The 22,607-nt window shown below is 36.5% G+C and overlaps 1 protein-coding gene across 1 annotated transcript in view; it reads left to right on the top strand.

Annotated features, from left to right (window-relative positions):
* LOC111866503 (apolipophorins) overlaps positions 1 to 22,607 on the top strand; it is a gene marked incomplete at its 5' end in the record, with an annotated part of 136,840 nt that overhangs the window by 7,181 nt on the left and 107,052 nt on the right. The window contains 7 exon segments of the mRNA XM_023855502.2: positions 5,750 to 5,782; positions 9,473 to 9,675; positions 11,691 to 11,876; positions 13,717 to 13,866; positions 15,185 to 15,377; positions 16,495 to 16,738; positions 20,993 to 21,158. Of these exon segments, the coding sequence (XP_023711270.2) occupies positions 5,750 to 5,782; positions 9,473 to 9,675; positions 11,691 to 11,876; positions 13,717 to 13,866; positions 15,185 to 15,377; positions 16,495 to 16,738; positions 20,993 to 21,158 (1,175 nt within the window).

The following is a 22,607-nucleotide window of genomic DNA, read 5'->3' as shown; positions in this document are numbered from 1 at the left end:
GCAACTATCTGAACTCTAGTCTGATTGATACAGTGCATTTCGCGCATCTTGTAACATGTTCCATGTCTAACGGGCTAGTCAGCCCAACCCCAATGGTGAATGTTTTACGCGTGACATCCCCTCTACATTTTAACACATTGTATCAGTTCTACCGCAGCAGGTTGATTTCTGTAAAGTGGCCCCAACTGGGCTTTGGGATCCCAGCCCCATGCTTCGTTCAAACTTGTTCAATTCCCCACGAAATCGTTATCGGGTACATCTAAAGTTCAAATTAAAATATAAAAAAAAAATCATTTGATAATAAAGTTATGAAATTGTAGTGAAATTTGAGTGGGGCTGAGCCCCATCAGCCCCTAAGGAAAAACTGCCCCTGCGAGGAACATACCGAAAAGAGAACACTTTGAATAATAATAACAATAACAACAACAACACAGTTCAGTAACAGTTTCACGGGACTACTGCATGCGCTACGGAATTCCGGAATTAGAGATAGCTTCTCCCGTTTCTGCTCCCCCCCCCCCTCTTCACTGGTAATTATTTACAAAATATCACATTAATATCACCATCCTTCGCACTTAGTGCGTGCTCATTGGTGAATCATGACGATAACTAGAATGGTGGTAACATTTCTTGAAAAGATGGCGGATTGTTAGTTTTGTAGCACTCAGCTTAGTCATGACTACACTGTGACAGTGTCCTCGGGCAAATGGCGAATACTGACACTACTCTCCCGTGCTCACTGAAAAACATCCTACATTATGTAAGAGGAACTCTACTTTGTGCGGACAGTTTACCTCCGTATATCAGTAATAAATTTCAAAATATCTGGTCGACCAGATAAGTTTGAGACAACATTTAAACAAATTACTTAATCAAAATCGTAATCAAACATTGCGCGCGCAAACACGCGTCTTCAGTTCTTTGGACGCAGTATGTTATAGCTACATCTTCCCATGGGAATTATGAAGAAGACGACGTAAGTGTGAAAACTACATAATTTGATTAAAGGGATTCAAATACTATTTGGATATAATGCCTCGCCACTCATCTGATTCTAATTGTCACTGAATATGTTCATGCTTTTGCTGAACTTCAGCACTTACGGAACAACAATTGTTCCGGAAAACATTGTATGACACAAATTAATTTGTCAACATGATGTTGACATTGAATTTCTTCGCATGACTGACCTAAGTTATTTTGTGCAAAAACAGTTTAATGTCCTGTAATTCAACGTAAATGCTTGTTTTTTTTTCTCGTGTTTACTGCTCTCACATAAAACGCGATTCTTGCCTAGCGCCACACCTTATGATTTTCATGCTGTAAATTACATGCTAGAAGTGTTATCAAATTCACGTTAACAATTATTGGTTCCACTTGGCTACAATGATGTCATTGTTCTATGGGGCGGCATGCCCAAAAACTGATGTTACGGCTTCTAAATTTAACTAATTACATCGAAAATGTTTTGAGTCTGTGAGCGGTAAGTTACCGCATTGAACAGCAGGACGGATATGTGGGTGAAATGTCGTAATGATCTTGTAAGACCTTGCCCTGGTCTAGTCTAAAGAAATATCCAGTCTACGTCTGTAGAAAACCGAGATTAACGGCTGTGGGGATCCATTGTGCTGACCACGCGACACCCTCTATTTGCTAAAGTTGGCACAAACTTCGTCGACAAGCGGCGGTCGCTCAGTCGGTATAGTTTGCTTGCGGATTACAGGCCACGGAGTTTTTCTTTTGTCTGAAGAATCAGGGAGAATCACGAGAACCCTGAGGTGATGTAGCCAGTACCTGGGTCGAAATTAAAAAACTGGCACTTCCCAAGTGCAAAGAAATAACGCTAATCGTTGGAAGATATCGTCCTATTGGAACGTGAGGGAGAACTTCTCCTTTGTAAAGACATACTCCTTCGCCCTCCAAAACACCGAAGTGTGTTATTAATTGAATTTGTGATATGAAGGAAGACCCTTGATGTCTATGCATACGAAATTACTATTTGCAATTTAACCAGAAGAAGAATTGTATTTTGAGTAGCTTTCCACATATTATAGCTTCAGCGTTAATACAGATTATCAGGCTTTAAGTGGTTTGCGTATTTTTTCTTTCTTTATACCCTTTTGACTGTGTCTAAAATTTACAAGACATTTGAAGATTCAAATAGTTTGTGTGTCTGTGCTCAAATGACTTCCTGCCTTCTTATTAATTATTTATAAATTATCCACTGTTTGGAGTCATCACAATTTAAATAACAGCATCAAGTATGAGGTAAAATGCACTCAAAAACCCTCATGCTACAATTTACTTATGATATGTAAGATTAGATATGAATAATGTGTTGTTTTTTTTTTTGTTTGAAACATGCTGAAGTTGTGATTTTAGTCCAGTAGGATTTACACAATTTATGTCAGCAAAGATACAATACATTTGCTGTTAAGGCTGTAAAGTTTTGTATGTGTAGTGTCATGAGCTGCATTACACATTCATTAGACATCATATTTAGGACTGAGTAATTGTTTCATCAAGTCAGTGCCATGGTTAGGCTGAAGGCCTGTCTCGGACACTGACTTGTACTATGTGACCCATACTGTATATCAGCTAAGACAGACTCATCATTAGATAAAGTGGAACACATGGAATGGGGTCTAGGAAACAAATGTCACAGTCCACTTGGACTTGGACTCCCTTGAGGGAGATATTTCTGCCTTGAATAGCATTCTGTCAATCCTGTTGTTACATGAAATACGGTAAATAGTGTTACATAAAATTGGTGATTTTCACAGAGCTGAAGGTTTTACATTGTAATCAGAGACCAGAGGACAGAAATCTAAACATAACCATGCTCATTAATCTTGAGAGAAATTTTCATATTTCTGACATGTTTATATGAAATCTTCATTTTAAATTCTGGGGTCCTAGATTGCATTCTTATCACTGATAAATATTTCCAACCCTTTTCTTCACCCAATTTTGTAATAGAATATAATTAATTGAAGTGGTCATGCATGTACCTAGCATGATACAATAGTGATTTAAAGGATATTTAGCTTTATATCAATACAGAATTCATTTGTGTAGCATTTTACAATTTAAAACTGCACAGTCATCAAAATTAGTGTGTTACATATAATCAGAGAAATGAATATAGTTTATTCTAAAAATTATATAATTACAATTTGTGTTTAATGGAAGATTAATTAAGATTAATTTTTGATGTATTTAATGGCACTGTGACACTTCTACAACTGCACTGAATATAAGATACTAATAGAAAGGAATCTTCTCAGTGATTAAATGTAGAGGATAGCAAAAGTGCAGGCTGATCCAACAAGAGCTTATGCAGAAGAGAATTGTATACTATTCTGAAACTGAGTACTGATATGCTCCTGTTTTGGAATACAAACATTTCTGAATATTATATAATCTGAAATTATATGTATGTGATGAAAGATGGTTTTAGCATAAAGACACCCACTACATATTTGGCAGCTGTACCCTATTAGAAGTACAGTATTACCTCTGTTACATAAACTTGGAAGAATTTTAACTTAGAACAAAACTTCTGCAAAGATTCTGAAAAGAATACATTAATCTTCTGGAATAGTATGTATGTTAATATGTTACACAGGTATTTGGATAGAAGCAAGCCTTCTGAAGCAGAAGACAATTGTTACAGATACTTGCTCTAAGTAATTTAAAGGTACAAATGAAATCATGTACACAGAAAATATTTTTTCCCTTAAAGTCAGATTTCAGGCACTGAACCTTTGTTTTCTGTCTGGAGCATCTTAGAATTCATAGTGAAATTGGTTATTCATTATAAAATTTATTTTACTGACAACCAGGTAACATTTCAGATTATGAAGCTAAAATTGACTAAACTGTATGAACAGTTTCATATGCTAGGTGTTTCAGTAACTTTAAATAGTTACATACTTTGATATCAACCAGTACTGGTAACATTTACATTTACATTTACATTTTCATCGATCCAATCACCTTCCCAAAGGGTTGGATATAAAACGTATCATACATTAAAAATTCATGATGACCACACATCATACGTCCTTGGTCCAATATAGTAAATAATCAGGCCTCATGCAGACAGCAAAAGTTGTCAGAACATCCCACATAGGCTGTGGAAATACCACAGACACGTTCTTTCCAACCTTAACAACTATGTGAGGCACACTTCCACTCCCTACCTTTACACATCGGGCACGCGGTAGTGTAGTTGGTTGAGGCAATATGCTACAAGCCGGAAGGTTGTCAGTTCAAGTCCTGATGAGGTCATTGGATTTCTTTCAATTGACCTAATCCTTCCAGCTGCACTATGGCCCTGGGGTCGACTCAACCTCTAACAGAAATGAGTACCAGGGATTAATTAAATAATTTTCCTGGGGAGTAAAGCACGGCCGGTGCGTAAGTCTGACAACCTTATCTCCATCTTTGAGCCGATTGTCTAGATAATGTGGGACCCTCAATGTCTCACAACCCTATGGGCCTTCACGGCCCGTTGCAGGGATAGCTTTACTTGCTTTTTTACCTTTACACATACATTGGTCAGCCATATCATCAATACAGTTTCATTGTAACATATTACAAAATACATAACAAGCACAGTCATCATACATATTACCACACAACACGCGAGTCTCAACAACGTATAATACGAGAACACAGACCACTTAATCACTCTTAAAATTTGAGCCCCTTGCATGCTCGACAGATTCGTCAATAGAGTAAAATGAGTTTCTTTACAAATAAATTTGTAAAGCAAATATAAATTGGTTTTTATCATCTTTTAAAACAGAGATACTTGGCGGCAAAGTATTAAATAGCATGATGCCTGAATAATACACCCCTCTCTGATAGGATGATAAATGTATTATAGGTACTATAGAAATTGGACTGTAGTTACTTAATAACAGCCTTTTTCCCTTTTGTGTATATTGGGTTAATAATTGCATATTTTAATCTTTCTGGATATAGACCCGTGGTTAATGACTTGTTAATTACATAAGTTAAAGGTTTACTAATTTGTTGTCTGCACAGCTTTATTATTTTATTAGTTATGCCATCATACCCTGAAGATTTTTTGATTTTAATTTGTTAATTATAATAAGTGTTTCTTCCTCTGGACTAAATTAAAATTCATATTTGGAAAAGCATTAGGGAAATTGGTATGGAACTATGACATTGCAGTATATATATAATATAATAAAAAGTAAAAAGTAAATATATCCCTGTATCAGGCCTTGGGGGCCCATAGGGATATCAGATGTTGAGGTTCCCACATTTTCTACACAATCGGCTCATAGATGGCGGTAAGGTTGTCAGCATTATGTGCCGGCCGCCCTTTACCCCCAAGAATATTCCAAAAATATTCCTGGTACTCATTTCTGTTAGAGACTGAGTCAACCTCAGGGCCATAGTGCAATTGGAAGGATTTGATAAATTGAAAAAATCCAATGAACTCATCAGGATTCGATCCCGAGACCTTCCAGCTTGTAGGATAGTGCCTCAACTAACTATGCTACCGCGTGCCCCCAATATAATATAATTAATATAATATAATATAAATTATTAACTGGAGATTTTGAAATATTATAACGATTATATAAAAATGATAGAAAAAAGATTTTCTATTCATTTGCTGTATTGATATTTAGAATTTAGTACATAAAGTAAGCAAACTGAATTATCTGACACAAATAACTTACTGTCATTCTATTTCTTCTATTTTCAGCATCGCAAAAATGCAGAACAGGATGTCAAGGACGTAAGTATATCCCACTCTGTGTATGAAATATTAGGCATGGAAATTAATATCTCATATCCATGCAAATGCAAGGTTATTTATCATCTGATTTTTGTGAAACTGGAAATCCAGGGAAGCAAATGTTTATATCTACATTTAAATAGGCCTTAGAATTAGTATTTTTTGTTCATGTATGGTTATTCTCATCAATGCGCATATTGATAAGTAACATGTTATGCTTGCTACAAATAAAGAACATTCAATATTCTTCCTTCTTTATACTCTTTATACTCTTCTTCTGTATTTGGTAAGTGAATCTAAGAATCCCACTCTTGTAGTGTCCCTATAATTTACTGTCACATGTCAAATAATGTTAGATTGCTTTCCATCATATATATATGTGTGTGTGTAATTTTAAAATTACAGTAATATTTTGCAACACAAGTTTGGTTTTAATTTTCCCAGTGTTGTTAAAATATGAGCCAAGCAGAGGTCAGAACTTGAGTCCATTTCATTACCTAGGTTTATGACATCCATTATAATAATTATAGTCAAGTGATTAGATACAGTTAATATTTGATTTGGGGTGGGGAGGAGGAGGAGGAGGCGGAGGAGAAGAGTTATGGTTCATGAAACTTTTTAAGTTTAATATGAACTAATGAGATTATTTTAAAATGAAAAATCAAATAAAATTAGGTCTATTTTTTATATTGTCCTGATTTTAGTGACTAAATGGGTCTTTGACTGGTGATTTTATTTACTGAAATCTTACAAAATGCAACTAAGGGTTACTATAGCACTATTGCTAAGTCACACACTCTGCAGTTCAGTACAGGCGCTTTAAATATTTTCAGTCTGCTGTGTCTTCACCAGTCGTCTGAGAACAGCTTCCAGTGCCATTGTTTCCTCAGCTTCTGTGTTCATGCCCTTACTGGCTGGCTACTGTCTCCCAGCTCACTAAGTTTGAGACTTGTCCTGCATATAACACCTCGGCATAGAAAGTACCAGAGTCAGAGACAGAGTCACTTTGCTACTAGTGGTTTACCACCAATCACTTTGTCTTGAGACCCCCTTGAGACCCATGATCAGAATTTTTATTTTCTAACTGAACACTTGCGGTTATTGTCCTTATGTAACATCCTCTCTGATGAGAGGATGGGTCTGTTGTTTACAATTGCTGCTGGTCCTCACGAGCACAATCATTCTCAGGTCCAAGTTCTGCGGGACTCATTACCGCATTTTACTGTCTTAAATTCGAGACTTCACCAAGCTGGAGGGCCAGGTTTCTGTTTCTATATCCCCCATGAACAGGGTGGCCTGCTTATACCCCCAGGCACCAGGTTGCTCTCCGAAAAATCCTATCTGTCTCAGATGGTACCACTTCCAATAGTTCTCCTATCGTTGCATCACACAGCTCTTGCACGGATGGCACAGAGAACACCTCTTCCCAATTAGTCCATAGTTTCATGTTAGGAATCCGTTGCCTAGCAATGGACATTGTTTATAGAGTCATTATTTAGCTATGGTTCTACATGCTCCTTAAGGCTCTTCATCATGAATTGTCTACAGGCATACCAACATTTATTCTTTTCCCAGGGCTGTGCTTGTGATGTCTGTGATGGGCCTCGCTTTCCTTCCCCATGGCTTGGTTCTCATTGTGATTACTCTCCAACTGCTCCTGCTGCTGCCTTCTTAATGTCGCTCATCCTGATCGGTTCCCTGATAAGGTATATCATCTTCCTATGGTCAGAGCGGGCAAAAGTTCCGAGAGTGGTCGATGCTCCTGTATCTATGACTCTTAAGCTGCTAATAGGATCTCTTTCGTTTGGGTGGTGGCTGGCTCCTCCGTGATGCCTTAACACTCATTTTTAGAATCCTCACAGAAGACCCAACTCCAGCTCGATTGTCTCTCCGAGGGCCTCATAAAATGTCTCCTTGCTTCCCAAGCGTAGCTGCTGTATCAGTCCTCAGTTCCATATGCCATCGTTGCATTCTGAGCCCTTCCTTCATATTTTCTCGACCATCAGCCCTTTATGACCGCATCCCTTAAGCATGATGGGCTATTCATCTGCAGGCGGCGACAAACTTCTTCTGGAACCCCCCATTGCCTTGGGTCCATTTCTTCGGCTATCAGCGGCTCCCAGCGGCTAGATGCCGGTCCCCATATCGGTCCTCTAGTGCTCCATTGTTTTCACTGCACCCTCTTCCTGAGGGATGTTCTGCTGCTCCGCTACTACCTCCGAGTATTCTCAATTAGCCATCAAATCCTTGATGTCCATTTTGTTCAACCTTTCTTCAAAGTCATCCCCCACGGTCTCCATTTTCTCTAGCTAGGAGAGTATCCTGGTCATCACCCTTTCATGATGGATATGTAACTTGGCATCCATCCTTTCTTGGCTGGTTTCCATCTTGGCCAGCATTTCTTCTTTCAGGAGTTTTTGGTGGCCTGCTCTCATTTCTTCTTTTAGGTGTTCTTGGCCAGCTCTCATTTATTCTCTCATTTCCTCCGGATTTGCATCCATCTTGGCTTGGCTGATTTTCATGTCATCCAGAAGGCATGCCATCATCATTTGTTCCATCTCCATAATGTGACGATATAGCTTCTTGCTGCGGTCTCCAATCCAACCATTTCCGACACCAACTGTGAGGAGTATGAATTATAGATGCATCTGGGATTTGTAACAGGATTTATTGAAGTCTTACAGAACATAACTAAAAGTAACTATAGCTCTATTGCAAATCCACATGCTCTGCCGTTCACTACAGCACCCACTGTTCTTTCAGTCTGCTGTGTCTTCAGCAGTTGTTTTCTGGTAATGGCTTCCAAAGTTGTAGCTTCCTCAGCTTTTGTGTTAACACCCTCACTTGCTGGCAACTGTCTCTCAACTTACTAAACTCTAGACATGTCCTCCTTAGCATGGACCACATAGAAAACGTCGCTTCCAACAGCTCTATTGTTGTGTCATGTGGCCGTCACACAGACAGCATGAAGAACGTCTCTTCCTAGTTAGTTCATTGGTGAATGTTAGAAATCTATTGCTTAACAATGGGCGTTGTTTGCAGAGTCATTATTTAGCAACGGGTCTACATGCTCCATGCTAATCCTTCAGATTAGGCTAACATACACATAAACCTTGAATAGGCATTTAGAAAGTTCATTAATTATTTCCTATCGAAAGGGAGTAATAATATTAACATAGGTCTTAAGAAATGGTTGTGTTTGTTAATTGTTGTAATTGTCTCAGAATAAGGCACTGTGGTAAGCTTTCTGTGCCTATGTCAATGTTGCATGATTTTCCTTAAAAATGTGTTTCTTGTGCTACTTAAGAAACTCTCTGTCTCATAGAGTTGACATAAGTAGTTTCAAAATACATTGCAGCATAGGTGCAAAGAAAGACTGTTACCATGAAGTGGGAGAAGAAATTATTGTGACTGTGCATTTCACTTTTTTCTGTTATTGCTTCATGCTGCAACTTTCTATCCATAATGATTCAAAAGGGAGAAGGAAGGGAAATAGTGCTTCCTGGCATAGTGTTAGGCAAATGTACCAGTAGGAAGATGGTTTAAGATCATCTTGAATCCTGCTCCAGTTCTGTCCATGAATTCAGCATTTTAAATTACTATTATCAAGCTATGTAGATTGTAGTGTGTCCCGTCTAATCCTGCAGTATCCATGTGAAAAATCCTTAAATGTCCATGTTTATTTTATAGGACCCTCTGTCTTCCAAGTGAATTATGGGACCGGGCATACATATGTATATAATTTTGAGGGGAACACTCTTGCGACACTACCAGGACAACGAGGAGATGGAACCAAGCTTCAGCTCAAAGCAACAGCAGAAGTCAGCATCTTAGACAACTGTCAAGGTGTCCTAAAGCTGAAAGATGTCCAAGTCACTGGACCTGACTCACAGGTAAAGGTCTTCATTTAACAAAATAGAAGTGCTGAAGGTATACCATTTCACATTAAAATATCTTTTACAGTTGGATAGATTAAGGTTTTAGTAAGAATGCATTTTTATTTTTGTTTCAAAAGCATCAAATAGGTTCATCATCATATCCATGCATGCATTTATCTATAATTAGCATCTCTGAAACAATAAACTAAAGTTGATGAAAATCTATATAGTTCGCCTGCATTAAGTTCTATTGAACAATTCTCATTTTGGTTTAGCTCAGTTTGTTTAAGGACTTAAAGTTGACTTTTGCATACATATTGCAATTCTTCCAGCAGATATTGATGATATTTGGTGAACAACATTATATCTATCATATGGATATTACTATGTGTAACTTCTATTCACTCATCTTATTACACACTTTACTTAAAAGCATAAATAAATTTTTGGAGGCATTTGACCAAATATTCACCAAAGAGAAAAGAGTGTTGAATAAAAGCTTGTATATATTTAAGAAATGGGGGGCATGTGGTAGTTATAGTTGGTTGAGGCACTATGCTACAAGCCAGAAGGAAGCGGGTTCAGTTCCCAATGAATTAATTGGGTTTTTCAATTGCCTAAGCCTTCTAGCCACACTATGGCTCTGGGGTTGACTCAGCCTCCAACAGAAATCTTCCTGCGAGTAAAGGGCATTCAGTGTATAAGGCTGACAACCTCACCTTCATCTGTGAACCAATTGTCTAGAAAATGTTGGAGCCTCGATATTTCACAATCCTATGGACCTTCATGGCCTGTGACAGGGATAGCTTTGTCTTTTTTATATTCAAAATTAAATATGTCATATCTTATATAATACATAGAAAATCTCCCTCATTTTCATAAAATCACCAATGTATCATGTAACACCTATTGAATGTATACCATTGAAAAGAAACATCGTTTCATTGCCACCCTAAAAAAGTTGCATTGGCTAGCTTTCTTTAAAACAGAGTTATTTTCTGTTTGAAAGTATTTTCTATTTTTCATTACTATTGTTGAAAAATAGACATGCAGCATAAGAACAATAATCCTGATTAGTTTTGAAATTCATTTTTTTTCCTTGTCACTACAGACCCAGTGGGCCTAGGTCTACCTCCATGAACTTCTCCGTTCAATATATGAGACAAACTCCGTCTTAAGTGCAACAATTTAATTGTAGTTCTTCTTTCCTTCCTCTACACTACATGTTTCGGCCCTAAATGGCCATCATCAGGTGTATATTCTTACATAGCTGCTACACTGCCCATAGTTTAAAATTTAAAACACCAGTCTTTCCAATTGTATGTATGTATAAAATCTTTGTTAACCTACACATGTCAATTTGATTTCCAAAATTGGCACTTTTTAAAACTTCATTCAAATTAAAATGTCTTTAAATTTTCCGTTATTACCTGATTGTCAGCAATTGAAATGGTAATAAATATCAATATCAGTTTTAAAATAATATGAGTAAGGATTATGGTTTTGAATATTCCAGCTGATTTACCTTTGCTTTTAGCAAATGTGTAATCATGCTTTCAGCAATACTGTTCTTCAGAATAGTCCCAGTAAAGAAAGTTGTTTCATAGCTGCATTATGGGCACTGCCCACGACTAATCTGGTAGTGGGGCTACAACTTCTCTACTTTCAGGCTTGCAGGGTTCTTATTTGATCACCAGCCTACATTTGATGCCTTCACCATGGCTGCCAAGTTACATATACCCATTGCAGGTTACTCTTAGTTTCCTCTCTCCTTTTATTTCTAGCAAGTTAGTCAAACTAGACTTCCCTGGTAAGTTTCTCTACTAGGCCTTCTACCACAATTAGGCGAAACCAATGAGATAGATTTGTACTTTCTGTGTATGCTAATTGATACATAAAATGCCAATTAAAAGTTTTTACAATAAAAGGAAATATAATTCATCTGCATTGGAGAGTACAAAATGTGGCGCCAAACTGTGTGAGACAAACATATTGAAATGTACTGTGTTTCTCCATTGTTTGGCGCCTAGAAATACAGTCATCTTGATGACCTGGAAGCCCATCCAGTATCATTTGGCTTTGAAAATGGCATCGTGGACAGGGAATTATGTACGGAAGAAAAGGACAGTGAAGCTTCAGTCAACATCAAAAGGGCAGTGCTGTCTCTTTTACAAGTGACTCCAGCAGAAACAACAAAATCACGTAAGAGCAAAGTGGTAAGTAATCTTATTATTTCAAACATTGTGATTCTTATGCGTCTTTCCTGAAGTAAATGATATCATTCATGTTTGCAAGTTGGTTCTACAACCTATTGCTTTATTTAGAAACGAAACAGTTCCTTACATTCTGTTTTATTTATTCCCAACAGTTACACCACTATTCATGTAATAAAAGTATTACTTAACAACATTGGCCTAATAATGAATCAACAGCATCATTTAGCAGTCTTATTAAAAAGGTGTGATAATTTTTTTTCCTTTCAAGTATTCAGTAAGTGCCGTGAGAATGTGACATGTAACAACTTGCAGAGATGATTATAACTGTCCAGAAATATTTGCATTATCAAATTTAAAACAAGTGCTTAAGACAATTCAATTCAATTCAATTTATTTACATTCCGTAAAATCCAGATACAGGTAGACACCATAGGATATGGAACAAGTCAAATACAGTGATTCTGCACAATAACAATCTAATCAAAAAATTAATAAGAATACAAATTACATAAATATAAGTTAAATGTCCTTCAATTTGAGACTGTTAGCAGGAACGGTGTTAATGAGTACATCGCTAATAAGTAATAAGATTATAAATTACATAGATACAACTTAATTATACATGTGCATCACAATTTGAGCCTTTTGTCAAAAACACTGCCTCCTTAAGAAGAAATTAACTAATGTATCAATTGAAATGCTTTAAAAACAATATTTTAGGCCAACACAACATTTACTTATAATGTTACTTACTAGCTATTCTGTAAATTTTAATAATATGTGTATGTATATATATATTTGGATAAACGGCAGGCCATGCAGGTATACAAGGCTGGAGATGAAGCTGGATGAAAATGAATAGTGTACTTAATTCAGCAGCTGCTTTAGAGCTACCTTACTAATGGGATGGTTGAGTGGGCCCCAAATCTGCTCTGAAATTGTCAGTGAACACCCATGAAGGAGACCACACCCTCACAATTTATACTGTAGTCTTCTATTTTAAAGGCCAAGCCATCATATCTCATAATATTGAATCATTCAGTAAGTTTAGTCACTGTGCATATGATACAAAACTGAACAACTGCACTGTTAATTAAGTGATAATTTTAATTTATTTCACATCCACTTTTCTGTTTTGCATTGCATTGTCCTGATGTAGACACAAAATCAGTTTTCACTGGTTCACTCACACATCAGGACGCTATTTATAGATCTACTGAATTTTGTTTACTGTAATGGTGTGTGGTCCTTAATTCTTTAGTTCTTTATTTTCTATATTCTTTCAGTTCAAGAGTAACATGAAAATAACCTTAAAAAATGAAATTAGTGTCATGTACATTTTTAATATATAAAATTGCAGACATTATCTTTAAATTGGATGTAGACCTTTCATTTGCTCTTAGATATTGTTTAATTTGGAAATATAAAATTTTGTGATTGTGAAAATACCCATTTTCTCAGTATAGCTAGTATTAATGTTGAATGTCTATCTAAACAATCATTGAAAGTCATAAACATCACTAAAAAGGGGATTAATAACAGGAATTTTTGTTCTTTACTGATATTACTTTATTGGTATAGAATATAAATACTATCAAGAAAAGGGCAAATTCTTTTAGATCTGTTAGCTCTATTAGATTGTAACAGAGAGTTTGTTCTACAAGTAGGCACAGAAATAATGAACAAACATTTATTATTTGTTTACTACAGAATCTACTGCAGAATGTTAAGATTGTGCCTTACGTTATAATAATTTTAAAATTTATGTCTGAAACTTGATACTTTGGACATGCTTCATTATTGTGGTATAGTGTTATTGAATTTGAGGTTTAACTTGCAGCTTGATGTGTTTGGCCTCTGCCCTACTGACTTCAGTGTTAGTGAACGTGGTGACACAACAACCATTACAAAAACTAGGAATCTCAATGAATGTCAACTTCGTGAGCATCTGCGTCAGGACTTTGCTTCTGTAACATACAGTGTTGATTCAGTGAGTATATATATATATTTTTTTTTTATGCATAAAATAAAATCCTTCTGTTGTTCCAGTATCTGTTCTCCTGTCCAGCATTCTTTTTGGTTATTAGGAGATGATATCAGGTACATTATAAATAAGAAATCTATGTCCGACATTGTTTCATCATGAGGCAACTCTATGTGGTTAAACTCATATTGGTTCCCAACACCACAAGTTTTTGTACAGGTATACTGCAAGTTAATGTTTCAGTGTTTTGGCCATTGTCATGCGTTGCACAGTCACTGCTAACCTGACTGCTCCTTCTGCAAATTGGTTGATGTTCACATTTGATATATTTTACTGTAGGATTTTACACTGAGGTGTACTGCTCCTGTACACATCTTGTATTAAAGTATTAAATATTAAGATGCTAGTATTGAATATTAAGATTCTCTGTATAATATCATGTAATTGTTAACATTTTGATAATTATAAGATGCTTATATTTTCTTTTGATGGATATAGATCTGTTTAGGTTAATTTGCTGTGTTTATATGGGTGCTGTATGTGGTTTCTACTGGGGGTCTGGTTGTATCTATTGTGTTGTGATGCAGGCATTCATTGCATTTGTCATAATTAATTTTTTATTTCTGATAATGGAGTTTGTTCTGGTTGTGATCTTGTATTGATGGGCATTCTGTTGTGTAGAATAATTATGCTGGACAGAAGGAAATCATGAAATATCACAGACAGGTTAGCTGGTCTTGAGTTTGATATTTTAACCTGGGACTTCTAGAACACAAAACAGGATTGCAACTGACTTCACCACGAAATTCAGTAAAAGTCTTGGCAATAACTGCTAAACAAGTTTTTGTTTTTGTATCTAATACTCAGCATTTCAACTTCATTGATTACATCTGACAAGTCTTGTTACTACTCGCTAGGATTTCAGTTTTGACCAGTCAGAATCTGAACTCCAATTTAGAATTAGCCACAATTGAAGTGATATACCCTGTGTTACATTAAAAAAAATCAGTGGTACACTGTACCTATAAACAAAAATTATTTGAAACTGGATAACTAAGATTGTAATATTACTTGTACTAGTTTGCTTATAACAATACATCTACAAATAGCATAGATTCACTCCTCTTTTATGCAATATATTAGTAATGTTTTATAATTATTATAATTTTACTGATCATTTGCAGTATTGTCATTATACACCTGTTGACACTATGAAGTATATACTGCATAGAAATTATGATGAACATGATACTAATTGCACTACAGTGTGGCAGAATGTTACAGTACAAAAGTTATGATACAGCTTATTTTGTTATTTCTGTAGGGTTTGCAGACAGCTCCTCTACTAGAGTCCACACAAGAACTCCAGCAGAAACTCAAGGATGGTGTTTTAAACAGTGCTGAGAGTCATGAAACGTACCTGTATAGGCCATTCTCAAATCAGGAAGCTGGTGCCAAGACTACAGTTGACAGCAAGTTGACACTTGTTGTTAGCAAGAGGCAAGCAGCACCTGCAAGTGAGTTACAGCAATTACACAGGTTCTATGTACAAATTTAATACAAAGTGTTCAGTGAATTCCCATTTTGGGGTTGAATTGCATCAGTATCTTTTTTTTTTTTTTTGTCTGGCAGTGGGTTCTTCAACTTCAAGGTTAACCGTAACCATTGTGTTGTTGATTAGGCTGTTTGATATCCAATGGGTCATTTTTTATTTGATGGTTAGTGAATGAATGGCTGAAAAGAAAGAACCCATATTCAGAATTGCCTTTCCATTCTCTAAAGAAAGTGTCTGACCTTGTGTTGAACAAAGTAGGCTGGAACCCAGCTGGCCACTCAGAAAGAAAGTACAGTATTTCATGTGAGCTTGTGGGCAGTCTGTGTTGAAACATCTTTAAGACTTGTTTTCTTACTGTATATTTAAAATATTTGTTGAAAGTAGTGTCCATTAACTTCCAAACAAACTTTACAATAGTATAACAGATTCTGTGACAAGTGCTGAATGTAATTTTANACCACCTTCTCCCAGTAACTTGAGCACATCTCCAGGTACATCATCATCTCCTGTAGCCTTTCCCTTCCTCATTTCCTTGATAGCTTTTTCCACCTCACTTTGTAAAATATATGGCCCTTTCTCGTCTGTATCTACTTCTTCTTCCAGTTCAACTTCTAAGGTTTCTGGCCGATTAGGCCGATCATATAGTTCTGAAATATAATTTTCCCAAATTTTCAGCACTTGCCTCTGATCTACTATTCTATTCCCCTGGGAGTCTTCGATGCCAACATTTTGAATCCCATGATTCTCTTTCCATCCCAGTTCTTTTGTCTTCATGTACATCAAATCATAACGGCCTGTTCTTTGAAATTCCATAGTCTCGTTACATATCTTCTCAAGATATTCCTTTTTGGCCCTGTCCGTGGCTCTTTTCAATTCATTCCTCAGTCTCCTGTATTTCCTCCTGCCTTCTTCATTGTCGACATTCTTCCATTTTCTTCGCTCCTCCAAAATACATATATGAAATATATGTATAACGTTTCTGCTTCAAATTTCCTAGATAAAATCACAAACAGAAAAGTTAGACATTCAGCGAATATATCAAAACGCATAAACAGTTTAATTTTTATGGACATTTGCAGCATCTGGAAGTACTCCTCGCTCACTTGTATTTGAACCACCACATTTTGGCAACACGGGATCCAGCAATGCTGCAGCTATTGTTGAGGCTCTGCACAAAGCACACCATGCCATGCCAGACCATGTTGGAGAAACGGCAGCAAGGGAGTTTGCCAATGTTGTCACCATCCTCAGGCAGAGCAATAAGGATGACCTCCTTTCAGTCTACAGCCAGGTGAAGGCAGGCGCTGGTTTCAAGGCAGGAACGTAAGTAATTGTGTGAATTGGTGAACTTGCACAAATATTTTTCTAGAGTAGAACACAATGAAAAGTAGAAGTTTAAAGTAAGAGTTTCAATGTCACATGTGTCTGGTGCTTCATTTCTTTGATTGAAATTCTGTAACCTTGAATACTGGCATACTGTAATCTTTCAGGATATTCAGTTATGGATATTGGCATTGCTAGTAAAGGTTTAATTTTTAATTTACTTAGGCTATGACTAGGAAATTCTTTGTAAATCTCCCACTAAAACATAATAAGAATAGAGATTGGTTAATGAACAGATGTTCAATGAAATTATCACATACTTTGTTTAGCTCTTTCCAGTGCATTGCCAAATGTTACATGATGCAATTGGAAAATCATATCTCAAAAATATGAAGAATGGTAAATATTTATTCATATAAGTGTCTCAAAATGTGCATTTTCTGACACACTGAGAACAGTTAAGCTGGTATTATTTTTGTTATATATTAACTACCTGCCAATAATTATCAATGATGTGAAGGTAGTTTTATTTTAATACAGTACAAAAAATGTAACAACAGCAGAAAATAGATAGATCCTCCAGCAGAAAATAAATAAGGTAATGAATTATTTGTATTCATTGTTTTAAGTAAATGTACTTGTAAATACTGAGGAAACATGAGCATTGTCATTTTATATTAGGCAAGAAAGACATTCAGTGAAACCTCAAGTCAGTTTGACAGTACTGAGACATACACATTAGTGAATATATGAAATGGGATGCACATGTAATGACATCGTACTGCAAACTTAGTAAATTTTGTTATATACTTAAAACTCTTAAGGATGTAAAGAGCCCACATACTGTAAGGAATACTTATTTTGAATATTTTTGTGCTTTAATCATGGTTTAATTTTCTGAGATGGTGACTCAAAATGTAAAAGAAGTTTTAAATTACAACAGGAAGTTCTAGGAAAAACTAATTCCATACTTTCCTTGACATGACATTGACCACATAGAAAACAGTGCCTCCAACACTTCCTCTTTGCCTCAGGAATGAGTTTACCAAGCCATTACTTAGCAATGATAGGGAATATACAGACAGAACCACATACTCTTCTTTGATACAACATGGACCACATAGGAAAAATGTGTCCAAAAATTCTTCTGTTACTGTGTGTATTCATTGCCTAGAAACATAAACATACAAACACACAGACTGATGGGAGACATTTAAGAAGTATGCCAATCAAATGGGTTCAGGTGCTATGATATGCATACCAAGTTTCATAAAAATTGGTTGAGGTATTCAAAAATTGATGTGGGGTGGGAATTCATAGACACACAAAGAGCGTAGTGATTTCATAAGCCTCTTATATTTTTCAAAACAAGGAAAGTTGGATAGAAATGGGTTATATTAATAATCAGTGGTGAGGGGAGGTATGCGTCATGTATGCAGCTTTTTAAGGATTAAAGTATACTTCCAGTAACTTGCATATGTAGAGCAGATACATATAAAGAAATGGGAATGAAATGATATAATTCATAATCATAACAGTTGCCAGAATCTGAGCGACCAGGTTCAGTTTTGGAGAATGTACGTTTACTAGAAAGGTTAATGAATAGGGAATTAAATTACACACTGTATTACCAAACAAAGTTAAAGAAGTGGAAAAGTGAGACAATTAAAAGAGAACTGATATCCTACCTATTACAATATACATTTTACTCTGTAGTTGAATATATGTCATTAATTAGTAAAATATGATATTTGAGTCAGTTTGTTATTATGAATTGTATCTGTATTGTACAAAAGTATGAAGGAATTTAGTTGAAATATTTATATTACTTTTAGATACATATATAAAACATATGCTATATAAGTAATTTGACTAAAAGGGGTGAATAAAATTGAATTTAATTAAATATAAGTTGCTGCTCTATGTGTTTGTTTAAGATGTCTGCATTACTTATTTATTCTTTGTCAGGACAAAATTATGTAGGTCACTCCAAAAGCAATGCAAAACATTTTTTAAAAAATCAGTATTTATTCTACAGTTTTGCTATTTGTAGGGTGCATAGAGACCCTGAGAGCTACACCAGCGATAGCGTAGCTACTGGCAGGGCCTCCCTTGCTGGGCAGGTCAAAGGGTAGGCATCAGTCGAAGAGAGGCACCAAAAACCAAAAACTGATGCCGGAAGCAGCATCATCAGCAGCAACTTGAAGCACATAGCAAATGATGCTTGAGATGGTTCAAGTTCGTATAGCAACAGGCGTGACCAGAGTGGTTTGAATGGCTGTTGTACTGCGATGTGGAAAGCAAATGGAGAAACTACCATATTATCACTTTTCCTGGATAGTCCCTTTCCAAAAACAGAGATACCATGTATGCGAGATACAGAAGACGAGGAAGAAGATGTAAGAAGATGCTGGATGACTTAGGGGACAGAAGAGGATATTTTTATTTGAAGGAGAAAGCTCTAGATCGCATTAAGTGGAGGAACTGTTTTGGAAGAGACTGTGGACCTGTCGTCTTAACAGATTACTGATGAATGAATAGAAGGATCCTTTCTGCTTGCATTCAAATTTAATTCAACCCATTCCCATGCCTAGTGCTGTCATAGCACTCCTTCAAAATGGCTTCTGCGCTTGATGTTCGTCAAAAGCATCGTGCTGTTATAGAGTCCTTGCGTTGTGAGATTGAGACAGTGGGCAACATTCACAAGGATTGAAAAATGTGTGTGAAGATGACACTATCGATCATGGTACAGTTATTTGGTGGGCACACAGGTTATCTGGTGAAAGTGGGCATGCCAATATTCAGGATTCTCCTCACACTGGCAGACTGCACACCGCACGGACACCTGACAATATGCAGCGTATTAATGATATGGTTTTGGAGGACACACCTGTGCCTGTGAAAGAAATGTCAGTCCAACTGGGAATCTGGGAAGCAAGTGTATGCAAAACATTGAAGTAGTTGAGGTTGAAAAATGTTTGTGCAAGGTGGGTACCAAGGATGTTAACAGATGACCACAAAGAAACCCAAAAAAACTGTGTGTGGTGAACCCTTGGCACATTATGAGAATAGTGGAGATGACTTTCTTGCGAGAATTGTGATGGGAGATGAAACATGGCCGCACCATTTTGAACCAGGAACAAAGTGGCAATCAATGGAATGGCACCATGCGAAGTCGCCCAAGAAAAAGAAATTTAAATCTGCGTCTTCAGCAAGAAAAATTATAGCTACAGTCTTTTTTGATTCAGAAGGTGGTTTCTTATAGACATCATGCCACAAGTAACCACCATTATTTCTGACACACATGTGGCAACCCTAAAGAAACTTCAAGCTCAGCTGAGTTGTGCTCGACCATATTGGCAGAAACCAGATGTTTTGCTGTTGCACGACAATGCCTGGCCACACATCAGTCAGAAAACCAAGGACAAGATCACAAAACTTGGATGGACAACATCACCAAACCCTCCTTATAGTCCTCTGATTACCATCTCTTTGATAAACTGAAGGAATCCCTTCATGGAACAAGATTTGAAGATGATGCCCTCATTACAGCCACTAAACGGTGGCTCAGACTTGCTGGTCCAGAGTTTTACCGTGCTGACATACAGGCCCTAGTTCCTAGGTGGCGTAAGGCAATTGAAAGGGATGTAGATTATGTGGAGAAGTGACATTTTGTTCCTAAAGTGGTAAACTTAACGATATTTCAGAAAGGTGGATGGTATTCTGGTATCAAACTTTATAACCACCTCCCTCCAGAGCTTAAACAATTATCTTATGACATTCCTGGATTTAAAGTGGCGTTAAAGAAGTTTCTTATCACCAGTTCTTTTTATACTGTTGAAGAATACTACTGCTGGAAGAAAGATTGACACCTCATGTATATATTTTAATCATGTATGTAATTTTAAATGTTATTTTGATTTATGAATGTATTATGGTACAGTAGTTTTGTTGTATTTTGACGATGATGAATGTCTGATTATGTATGTATATTTATATGTTATATTGTATTATTGACTTGTTCTGTATCTGAGGCAGATGCCTCTATGGATTTTTTTGGAACTGTAAATAAATGAAAAAAAAAAGGATGTCTGAACATACTGTGTAAGTAGTAAAGGTCTAGAATAAAAATTGAATTAAAGAAATATTGTGCATAACTTTTGCAGTGACCCTCGTATATGTTCCAATACTAATTTTATATTTACTTAAAGGTGGGTGCAAGACACTATTGTTGAATGTGTTTCCACTTTGCAGAAAAATGTTCCTGGATGCTTTGTTCCGAGCTGGCACTGGTGATGCAATTGAAGTTGGTGTTGAACTGCTGAAGAACAAGAAAATCCCTCAACCATATGCTGATTTATACTACCTTCAATTTGGGTCCGCAAAACATGCAACATTACCTTCCCTCACAGCAGCTGTGGTGAGTGAAAAATTAATTCCTTTTGCTGTAATTTTGTTACAACAGGTAATGATCTACATATTCCATGTTTATTATTTGATCATTGCTTCTCAAAATATTATCATCATTCATTTAGGTAGCAAGTCATATGGCCTGTTGTAGTTGCATGCCGTCTTGCATGTGGTCTTCCTGTGTTTCTCCTTCCCTTACACTTGTAAGCTGTAATCTGTTTTCAGTCCCTGTCGATTTTGATTCTTCTTACATGTTCTTATCATAGAGGTAATTAATTTAGCATAAATTTTATGACATTGAAGTTTTAATTCTTCTAAAATATCTTGAATTTTGGTTTCGTTCTGATGTCATGCTACTGAAATCAAAGTAATTATTCCTGGTTTAAGTGAAAATTTACAGAAGTAAAGTAACAGAAAGATTGCTTAATTCATTTATATGAAACAAAAAGAAATTCAGTTGCATACCATGAAACTTAATTTTTCACAACACATAATCATAACTATTACTAGTACAGTAAGAGATTTGCAAGATATCATGTGTTTTGATATATAAACTTTTAAAATTTTTAATATTCTCTGGAATTTCTTATTACTATGGATGGCCTCTTTGTGGCAAACTAATATACTCTAAAACAGCTATTTCAAACTTTAGTCTGTAGATGTCTAACAACTCGCAAGTGAACTACAGTCAACTCTCGATTATCCGGGCTAATGGTGGGGATGGAAGTCACGGTTAATCGAAAACCCGGTTAAGCCAAATTTTATTATACGGGCTGGACGACTGTGAAGGGTCGGAGTTCGAGTCCCGGTAGGGTCAAGAATTTTAACTTCTCCAAATCGTCCAGACCGGCTCTGGGGTCCATCCAACCTCCTATCCAATGGGTACCGGGGGCTCTTTCCCCGGGGGTAAAGCGGCCGGGGCGTGAAGCTGACCACTCACCTCCAACTAGTGCCGAGGTCAAGAAAATTTGGATCTATACATCCACTCCCCCACACGCCTTAATGGCGTAGGGCTTAATTCGTTGAGCAGAGGAACAACTTTACCTTTTACCTTTTAATACCTTCATAATACTATAGACCTACCTGTATTTAAATTTATTCATCCTCATTTCTATGTCATCTCATGGCCTATTTAATACTTTCTTTACATTACACTCAGTATGAATTAGTTATTTCAATCACTGTTCAACAACATCCAGCACTTTTTACGGTCACACTTAACACTTAAAATAATTTAATACTGTCTTTTGCTTTTTCGCGGCATTTTCCTTTTTACGGATATCCGTACGAAGCCTACGTAATATTAGCTTGTCACTTAATAAACTGTCCTCTTCACTCTCAAGATAGTCTAGTAAGGATTCCAAATGATTAAGCGCAGCACCATGTGATACTTTCTTACTGGCAACACTGTCCACCTCTTCCTCATTCTCACTTTCTTCCCGCTCTTCTGGCTGCACCC

This window comes from Cryptotermes secundus, unplaced genomic scaffold (genome assembly GCF_002891405.2).
Source record: "Cryptotermes secundus unplaced genomic scaffold, Csec_1.0 scaffold401, whole genome shotgun sequence".
In the NCBI taxonomy this organism is placed as follows: Eukaryota; Metazoa; Arthropoda; class Insecta; order Blattodea; family Kalotermitidae; genus Cryptotermes; species Cryptotermes secundus.
This window is presented reverse-complemented; position numbering and strand designations above follow the sequence as displayed.